General features: G+C 44.1%; 1 protein-coding gene across 5 annotated transcripts in view; it reads left to right on the top strand.

Annotated features, from left to right (window-relative positions):
• Nucleotides 1–10,655, top strand: part of LOC106744500 (serine/threonine-protein phosphatase 2B catalytic subunit 2-like) — a 161,194-nt gene that overhangs the window by 122,101 nt on the left and 28,438 nt on the right. For 3 of the 5 annotated variants that reach the window (XM_014619342.1, XM_014619341.1, XM_014619339.1), the window contains exons 7-9: nt 5,778–5,949; nt 6,156–6,282; nt 6,881–6,961. In XM_014619342.1, the coding sequence (XP_014474828.1) occupies nt 5,778–5,949; nt 6,156–6,282; nt 6,881–6,961 (380 nt within the window). Of the gene's footprint in view, nt 1–5,777; nt 5,950–6,155; nt 6,283–6,880; nt 6,962–8,856; nt 8,860–10,655 lie in introns of all 5 variants that reach the window. The other 2 variants (XR_001374451.1, XM_014619340.1) reach the window with 1 other exon arrangement.

Raw genomic sequence — 10,655 nt, 5'->3', positions numbered from 1 at the left:
TTTCTTTTTGCTCCCCCCCCCCCCCCCCCGTGGAAATATGATACTTGCGTTTCGCGCGAGTTGTATCTCGTGGTTGTCGTCGGATGCGTTTCTCCTTTTTTCTCTCTCTTTCCCCTTCAACCCCCGTTTCCCAGCTCGCGTTCCGCACTCTGTCCGACGGGTAATTATCTCGCCGTTTGTCTCGCTCAGCAGCCGGAAACGTATCGCGCGCGTATCGCTCTCGCGATCGCACACCGTGAAACGAGGTAACTTCGGCTCTCTCCCTTTTCCTCTCTCTGTCTCTCGAGCCGAGTTCTCTCTCGGGCCCAGCTTCCTTCCGCCAAATCTTCCCCCGTCGCACGTCGTCCTCCGTTAGCGTACGCGGACATGTCCGCGGTTTGTCCTGCGCGAGGATTAATAACGCGGGCCGTATGACCCACGACAGCAAACCGCACGCGCCCGACAGCTCCTCTCGCAGAGATCCGCTAATTATACAAATGGCCGTGCTAATGAGCACCGAGATTCGTTAAGTGTCAGCCGCGTGCTCCGTCCGTTAACGTGGCCGCACACCTGTCCGGGAAGGAAAGCCGGCGTGATGAATTAAATTTCGGAGAAAAGGGAGAATTAGCTAGCTCGAATCCGCCGTGCGCGACCTTCCGGCAACGATCCCCGATCCGCTCGACCGATATTAACACGTTCGTTACCAGCGCCACACGTGTGTGAACTAATTTGCTCTTTTTCTTTCTCTTTCCGTCCTCTCAAGAGAGCAATCCAAGGGCGTTTCTTTCTTTTTTTTGCTTTTTTTTCGAAACCGGGATTTAATCGAGAAAGACCCAATTTGGTTAAAGCGGGGTCTGCAGTGAGATTTTAAAGCGTAAGATTTAAGAAATTGAATGATCTTAATTGATTTTTTTTTCCATAATTTGCGTGTGATTGGTCAATTTCTTTAAGGCTTAGATTCTCATTGTAGTATCCGCGTAGACGCACCATTCTTTAATAAAAGCAATTATAAATAATAGATATTACCAGGTGTAGAAGTATGAAACCGGAATTTTTTTGTAAAAATTACACGTCTATTGTTTGAAAATGATAAAAAATATTTTATTCAAAATAATGTCCATTGCTATTTATACATTTTTCCCACCTCTCCGGCAGTTTATGAATGCCACGCCAAAAAAACATTTCTTCTTTTGAAGCGAACCAGCTATCGAGCCATTTTCGTACATTTTCATACGAATTGAAGCGTTGTTCAGCGAAAGCGTGTCCCATTGATGCGAATAGATGATAATCGGACGGAGCCAAGTCTGGAGAATAAGCCGCATGCGTTAGTATTTCCCAACTGAACGCCTCGATCGTTTCCCTGACCCGTTTTGCTGTGTGTGATGGGGCATTATCATGGAGCAAAATGACTTTGTGTTGCCTTTTTCCATATTCCGGTCGTTTTTCACGCGATTTAAATCGATCATTTGCTGTTGGTAGCGATCAGTGTTAACGGTTTCACCAGGTTTTAGCAGCTCATAATAGATTACACCCTTCTGATCCCACCAAACACAGAGCATTGTCTTCTTTCCAAAGCGATTGCAGTGGATGTCGATGGTTCGCCTGGATTCACCCATGATTTCTGACGCTTAGGATTCTCAAAATATATCCATTTTTCATCACCTGTCATGATACGATGGACTTTCTTTTGTATCTGTCAAGCAGCATTTCACAAGTGGTTTTTCGATTTTCTTGCTGTCTTCCATTCAGTTCATGCGGAACCCATTTTCCCACTTTCTGAATCTTTCTCATGGCTTTCAAACGAATTGAGACAGCTTTCTGCGTCACATTCAATTCATCCGCGACTTGTTGAGTTTGAGTATCATCTTCATCCAATAAGGCTTGCAATTCGTTGTCTGCGAACTTTTTCGGTGGTTTCCCACGCTCTTCGTTTCTCACGTCAAAATCACCACTTTTGAATTTTTTCAACCACTCGAAACACTGTTTTACCAAGAGCATGTTCACCGTAAGCTTCGACAAGCATTCGATGCGTTTTCTTCAAATGATAACAAAAAACCAATGCTGTCCGCAAATCGTAGTTCGTAGGCACAAAATTCGACATGTTTAAGGTTATAGAAAAATATACCGGTGTATGGGTTGTTGTGTGTTGAAAATCTTCGTCAGCTGTTAGAGGGAGATGATGGCGCTGCAGAAGCGGTCTTACGGTCTCTAAACTGATGGCTAGCACCATCTATAGGGAAATTCCGGTTTCATACTTCTACACCTGGTACATATCTTTCTCTCTCTCTCTCTTTCTCGTGAACAGTCCCTCGCTCAAACATCAGTAAGCCACGAACCGAGTCCCTCCGGTTCTCAAGAACAAAATTAGTCCCCCGTTTTGCCTTGATGGCTCAACTTAACTGTTCTATTTAACCTGACCGTAACGTCTAACATCTTCTCTTGCTCTTTGTATATTTATAACGCAAAAACTTATCCTATTTTTGACCTCTAACATGTTAACATTGATACAATTTGAATTTTTCGACGTTAGGCGCTTACACATGTGTAACGCAGCAGTGACCTCTTACCAGAGATCAATATCATACACGCACACTGAGAGAAAATATTTGGTATAGGGAGTGTCCGAAACCTTCTTTTCGATCGCTCATGGGAAGATAGAATGAGCGTTAAACTGAGGAGAAAAGTCCTCCACCATTTTGCAAGCAACTACGTAAAATTTCGAATTATTAATTATTGAAAATGGCCAGAGGCTTCTTTAATTAAGGAGACCGGGCTATTTTGGAGAAAAAAGTGCTTCACCATTTTGCAAATAATACGCATATTTTTGAGTTATTGATTAAAGATTTATTAATTTAATTATACATAGCCATTTTCAATCGTGAAAGACAATTTTTCGGAAACCCTATATAACCCTATATAACCATAATCGTATTGTGAAAGAATTATATTCGGAAGAACCATACTTGTAGTGAATGTTACTATAGTATTGGTGATATGTCTATGCATATTGCTGTTACGTTGAAAAAAGTGTTATCGTTCAACTAATATTTGCTTGATCCATATAAAATATTTACTAGAATACTCCTTGACAAATATGTACTGGAAGTAGAAATATAATTGCCTATATATGATATGATATTTCCTTCATATAATTATACATTTACTTGTATGTGTTAAAAAAATTACGGCAAGTATTAAATCTCCATAAGATTGAGAATATCGGAATTCATGTTTAGAAAATATTTACTGGACAGAAAAATGTAAATTTAAAATCATTACGTTTCTTCAATGGAATAGAAGTATTATATAATTCTAGATACTCTATTCTAAATAAATAAATTCTAAATACTCTTAAACTTGGAACCATTTTACACTTACATTAATTCATTAACAAATAAAAATAAATTAATAATTCATTTACAAATTAAGATATTACTGCGTTTAAATAAGTATTTACTACAAGCTATTTGCATATACTTAAATTGATAAAAATATTATTTAATTTGGGGCCCTGAAAAACAAGTAATTATATTTACTTGACATTATGTGTACTATTTTTTGTTATAAAAACGAGAAGATATAGTGGACGCCGAAAATAATTTTAATGGCATTCGCCATTTTTCTTGCTTCAATGCATGTGTGACACATTACGTAAAACACTCAATTTTCCTATTTGATGCATTTTATGAGTGCACAACTGCAAACACGCGCTGTATTACGCATAGCCGCTAAAAATATAACGTGTGCTATAGCGAGCTGCTTTCAGTTTAAGCGCGGTAGCGACGTGTTAAACATTCTCGCTGTTATTTTCGTATCGTTGATGTTGCACGACACACGCGTTACGAAGAAATAAATCAAATCACACGTCTCACTTGCCGCTTTGCTCTCGGAGAAAGAAGAAAGCCACTTGCGGAAGCGCCACGGGAATTATTTCATAATTGAGCCGTTCATTGATATGTATGACTCGCGCGATCCCGATCGCGCGATAAGATAATAACACCGGTCATTATGAAGACGTCCCACACGTAACGGCGGTGACCGCGCGCGAACTTCTCATTTTCGATTCCCGTGATTATCGTGTCGTCTCGCTCGCAGATAAGTACGTACATTAAGTTCCACGCGAACATAAATCACACCTTGCACGTCTCTCGGTCGTCAGTATGCAAGTAGTCCGGGCCGTAATGACCGGTGCACGGTCGTCCGACCTATACGTCGACCCGTACCACTCGGACTATCCGAACTCGTAAAAGAAGCTCCTGATTCGCTCGTTAACCTGACACGAAGTTTAGGGCTATACGTTTTCCACGGGGGGCACGAGGGCGCACGTTTCTCTCTCTCTCTCTCTCTCTCTCCCGCGTCCGACGAAATAACAGCCGCGTGAAATAAATCATCTTATCGTCATCGTCGGGTACATACGTGCGTGCGTGCGTGCGTACGTATATCTCGGAGTAGAGATTCATCGAGCCAGGGATCGATGCGCGGACTACGTCGACGGTGCTCGCTTTTCGAGAGAGAGATTTCACCTCGTCATTAATCTCTGTCGGCGCTATGAACGGGGCTTAATGGCCGCTAACGACCACGTCTCGACGTGGCGCAAACATTTCTCACGGATCCTTGACCAGGTCAGTTATGGTGGCTCGCGGAAAGGCTCGCGCCGACATCTTCTCCGGCTTAATTTGTTTACGCGAACACGCGCGCGACCGAGCGAGCTCACCGTTGTGTGACGTCGTCGTCAATCGGTGTGTCCGAGCGACGACAATGGATCACCGGCGTCGACGTCGCTCCACGTCGCGCGTGGAGAGACCCGACGACGGACATCGTCCCGACGGATTGACGCGTTAACGGTAAACTTGGCGAGGCGATCTCGGCAAAGTTTAAACATTGCCGAGAAAATAACCCGCGAAGCCTCGAATTCCGCCGCTCGGATAATCGTACGGATTTACGGAATCGCGCTCTCAGCCAGACCGTCCTTCACCCCCCCCCCCCCCNNNNCCCCCCCCCCCCCCCTGCGGACTGTTGTAAATTCCCCGACAAGTTAAGATTGATTATTTGGCGCTCGAGCAATTGTTTTCGACGCAGGTGCCAAGAAACGGCGCACATTGCGGCGCAATCCGGGTCGTGATTTTAAGATATACACCTTCCTGCGATAAATATTGGAAGCGGGACTTTGTTGCGCGGTTGGTTTGCGCTTTATGCGAGTCGCGGGATTTTCGTGCGATTTCGAAAGCCCGCGGCTCGAAACACTTTCGCACGATTATAATGATTCGTGTTGCTCTTTAATACGTGTACTGAGAGAGAGAGAGAGAGAGAGAGAGAAAGGGGGGAGGGGGGAGAGGAGCAGAAAAATGGTTAATCTCACTACTATTATAATCACTCTCGACACTTTTCACTACTTTCCTCCTCCAACGGAATAATGTTCTAATTACGTAAGACTATTATCATTAGCATTGTGATAGCTCTTACCACAAAAATGGTTTCTCCGGAAATATAATTATTTCGAGAAAAAATATAAAAAGCATAATTGTAATTATATACATAAATAAATGAATGATTAATTATAATTATTTCATCGTGCAATTATAGTTGCAAATACCAAACATTTTCCTCTCGGTGTGCGTCGAATATAAATTTAACGATGCGGTCAAATAAATAGTTACACGCTTCCGGAGATCCCCCTCCCACCGTTTTTCTCTCTCCCACTCTTTTCCTCCTTTTCTCTCTTTCTTTCTTTTTCTCGATATTTCTCGGCGATCATTCGAGGCTTGCCAAAGCGGTCGATCGATAACGTCTGCTTGCAGTTACGCGGCGTGTTGCGATTTTCTGCAGAACAACAATTTGCTGAGCATTATAAGGGCGCACGAGGCTCAAGACGCCGGATACCGTATGTACCGAAAGTCCCAGACGACGGGCTTCCCATCGCTTATCACCATCTTTAGTGCGCCCAACTATCTCGACGTATACAACAACAAGGTAAAGAGACACACACCGGTTCGCGAGTCCGCATCGGCGGTCGACGTCTCTCTCCCCGATATTAATTCGTTAATTCGCACGTTTGCGTTGTCGAAGCTCGGTGCGGTGTTATTACAACCCCGTCCGTTCGTTATCACGGCTCGTGGACCCCCGTCGGGATCGGTCCACCGTAGTCGTCAAATTTTCGATACTCGTTGTGCTCGCAGGCGGCGGTTTTAAAGTATGAAAACAACGTGATGAACATCAGGCAGTTCAATTGCTCGCCACACCCGTACTGGTTGCCCAACTTCATGGACGTTTTCACATGGTCGTTGCCGTTCGTCGGCGAGAAAGGTGAGTCCGTGCGCTCCGCCCTTCGCCAAACTGTGGCGAAGCGATTATCGATATTCTCTGTTGAGAGAAACTTTTTTTTTTTTAACTAGTTCTCCGAACTGAATTAGAAACAAATTAATTGATCTGCTTGGATGGCATAGATAGAAATTTTATTTATACGATTTTAATATTTCTAGTGTATATTTAGTCACGTAATCCCTGTTTTCTCTTTTGTATTTTCTCTTTTCTCCCAAAATTCTGATATAAAAAACGCTACAGTTTCCGTCTGTCGTCTACGATTATTATAATTTCTTGCACATTAAAGGATCCGGCCCGTTAATAAGTTAATAAATAAAAATTATCGACATTTTGCATTCAACACAATCTGTGGTGTCTGCTATGAAGACTTTCGAGTACAAAGGGTTAACATATCTCTTTCGAGAATTTTTATCATCAACACTGATGTGTCGTTGTTTCGAAAAATGTCCAATCGAGAAAATATAACTCTGAAAAATTGAGATGTCATTTAGAGACACGCGAGAAGACACCTCGCTGCGCGTTCTCGTCCAGCGAGACGTTTTTAACGAGCGGCTCTTCGCGCTCTCTCTCTCTTTTTCAGTTACAGAAATGTTGGTGAATGTGCTGAACATCTGCTCGGACGACGAGCTGATGACCGACGGCGACGACGCGCTCGAGGAAGGTAATGTCCACCATTCAGCTCTCATATCCCACCTTAATCCATACACGGTATTATTTTGCAGACGATGTTTCGAAAAATCGATACTCAGACTGGTCGCTCTTATGTCGTGATCAGAGCCCGCGTCTGTTGACCCTTCTACTTCGGGCCGCGCACTCTCTCGAGTCGCCCGAGTCTGACTTCTTTTGAATCTGTTTTTTGGAACACGCGGCTCGTGTTTGAGTGCAAACGCGAAACGAGACTTACGCGAGACTCGTCGCGCTCGGACGCGACGCAGATACACTTCCTCTCAATCCTCACGGAGAAAACAAATTTCGCTAAAACAGCAAATGTTTGTCACTGCAGTGACAACGAAGCAAAATTTGTTTAGACAGCAAAATCATTTTGTTTGGACAGTAGAAAGATTTTTTCAGAGTATTAATTACTATTTGCTGGATATACGGACAGCAGAATAATTTGGTCAGGCCAACTAAATTTTATCGCTGTAGCAACGACGTTCTGTCAGAAGGGCAAAATTATTTTTACCGCGCGACAAATCTTTTTGTTGTCACAATATTAACAAACAATTTGCCGCAAATTCTTGTTTTCTCCGTGTCGTCCCGGCTGTAGCCGAGAAGATATTGGAAGAGCAAATTTATTTCGCAAATTCATGTTGCTCGCTTCTCGCGTAACACGATATCGTGCGAGAAAAATCGCGCGCGAAAGAGAGAGAGAAAGAGAGAGAAAGAGAAATGCGTAATTCCTTCTGCATTCTCGATCTGTGAGATACTTACTACTCGATCGAGTCTGCCATGCTCTCTCTCTATCTCTCTCTCTCTTTCTCTTATGTCTTCGGCAAAATTCATTTCATCCGGATTGCGCTCTAATAACAGCGCGACAATTTCATCCGTCATTTCTTGAAGACGATGCGGACGGACGGACGGACGGACGAATGGACGGGGAGAAGCGTGATAAGACCGCGATCTCTCGCGATAATACATATCTGAAATCTTTTACAAGCTCCGACACGATCTAAGAGAGGCCACGTCACTCCCGCGCGCCGGAGAATGCGGCGAGGATTCATTCCTCACGTTCTCCCGTGCGCCGAGGCGATAGAAAAGAGTCGGAGACGATCTAACGATGAAAAATGAATCGGGATCCTCCGCGTACTCTGAATCGCCGCATTTCTCCCGAAAAGGAAGATCGATCGTGCACACGTGCGCCGGGATTGGTTATAAGCGGGGGCGAGAGTTCGCGCGCGCGCGAATTTCCGCGAGAAGCCGCGCACCTGTCATTTCCTCGCGGCGATAAAAATTGGCAGCTACCGGCGTCGAGCGCCGGGCGCTCTCTCTCTCTCTCTTGCTATTTCCGTTTTCATTTAAACGTTTTTCGGTTTAATGCAATTTTTCGCTTTAAAAGCGGCGATACGAAGCGTCGACTGATTTTTCGTCGTGTCCGCCCTCCTCACCCGCTGCTGTTGTTGCGTTCACAGGCAAATCTCGGCGCTGGCACGATCGATCCGCCGTTTCGAATCGACACAATATTCCCTCAATTCGATTTCAACAGCACCTGCGAACTTTTACGTACCTTCTGAGCATACTTTCGTACATCCCCCCCGCCCCCCTTTCGACTCACACACGATTCTGCTGTGATGTTTCGCGCACCTCTCGAAATTCAATAATCTCGAGCAGAAGATGAGCAAAAGAAGAAGAAAAAAAGTAAAGAACTAAGAATATAGTAATGACATGTCCTGCTGCGCGCGACTTCCCGAATATACGTTTTGCGCCTGGCAAAAAGAAAAGAGTATATTAGAGTCGATATCTGCAAAATATCTATCACCTCCGACCTCACTCTTGCAACTTCCAGAAACAAATCTTGAATTCTCTTTCTGTTTACATTTTCACTCGCTGCACGGACAGATGGTAAGAAACGCCGCTCGATTCTTCTAAACGTCACACGATTAAGAGCTTCATTGATTATCATTGATTTTTAGCTATTTCATAGTAGTCTCAATGTCGAGTTTCTCTTCCTCTCTCTCTCTTTCTCTCTCTCTCTCTCTCTCTGTCTCTCTTTATCTATCCGTCTATCTATCTATCTATCTATCTATCTACCTCCCTTTCTCTGTCTTTTTCTATTCCTCTTTCTCTTTTACATTTATTCGTCTGCGACGTCGTATTTCATTCTTCCCGGGTACAAGAAGAAGAACGTACGTACGTACGCGCGTTTATCGTTTCCTCTTTTTCTACTTTCTGTCTTTCGTTCTCTATGATCTCCACATTGTGTGTACTTATGTATATATATTATATACGTATACATACATATATATATATATTTTTTTTTCAATTTTTTTGTATATTCCTTTCTCTTTATCTTCGACCATCTGTTTCATGGTATTTGCGATTTCTCGCATCAAGATATGAGGTTCTCCCTCTCTGTCTGTATCTCTCTATCTCTCTCTTTCTCTCGTATATCTTACTTATATCTCTTTCTCTCTCGGTATCTGCTCTCTGGCACTTTTAGTTTCACTTCCCCGATTATGTATGTACATGTATGTGTGTAATACATATTCGAGATGTCTCGACGGCACCATATAGCCTGGATTTTTACATCTTCACCCGGTAGACTTTGATTTTCTGCATCATTATATACTCTCATAGCATCTCCATACGTTTGTTCAAAATGGCATCAAAGGCGGTCTCTTACGAGTAACTACAGTTTGCCGAGGCTCCGAGGCCATATGTACATTATTTTGGTGTACCCTAGAGTCGAGTCGACACCGATATTCGGGAACATGTCGGGAGAGATGCCGTCTTGCCATCTTGCGCATTACGATCTATATATTTCACGCATGTGCATCGCAGCGATCGGCCAAATCGTCTCATTCGGCCTCATCTTAATGATATTTTCTCGGTGTCACTGTGGAGAGTACCTCTAGAGTGATTTCTCACTTTAATCACGTTTTACACTCCGACCGACCGTCTACCACTGTCCGAATTCCGTAGTCGGTTTCAATTTCTTTCATGTGTCATGTCCATTCCGCCCCTGCCGGCCCGTTTCAGTACATTTTCCTTTTTTTTTTTTTTTTTCGTACGTTTCATATGTGTGTGTATAGTTCTCTCTCTCTCTCTCTCTCCTTCTCTCTCCCTTCCCCACTACTCATCGATAACCGTTGTGTGTAATGGATTTCCCGGGTATGGAAAGTTAGAGAACTCCCGGAAACCGGCGGATGGAGCCGTCGTGACCGACTGTGCGGCCGCGAGACTTCACTTTCCTGCGCTGCGAATGCGCGTGCGATCAAATTGCAAAGCAATCAGACCTTGTCACGAACGTGTCGTGTAGGAATATAATTTTTTTATGGCTCATTAAATTATTCGAACCACGCCGATATCTAGCTGTCGTCGTCGTCGTCGCTGTCGACGACGATTAATTTCGCCGTGCGGTCGAAGAGAGACGGGGACGGGACTAATTTGTTGATGTGATTCTCACTCTCATTCTCTCTCTCTTTCTCGCTCTCTCTCTCTCTCTCTCTGTCTCATTCACTCTTTCTCTCTCTCTCTCTCTATCTCTCTCCCTCGCGGTACGTCGGAAGGTCAGATCGATATCGCACCTCCGTGTCAGTCGGTCAGACCACGCGGGTCTAAGAGCATCCATCCGCCGGCCGGGTCCAAACCCCGATGAAGAAAATCAAGCAGAGCTGCCCCTCCTCCCCCCCCCCCCC

The sequence above is a fragment of the Dinoponera quadriceps genome, unplaced genomic scaffold, assembly GCF_001313825.1.
Source record: "Dinoponera quadriceps isolate SergipeBrazil2010 unplaced genomic scaffold, ASM131382v1 scaffold1266, whole genome shotgun sequence".
NCBI classification, from domain to species: domain Eukaryota; kingdom Metazoa; phylum Arthropoda; class Insecta; order Hymenoptera; family Formicidae; genus Dinoponera; species Dinoponera quadriceps.
The sequence above is the reverse complement of the archived record's forward strand: the minus strand, read 5'-3'. Positions and strand labels throughout refer to the sequence as shown.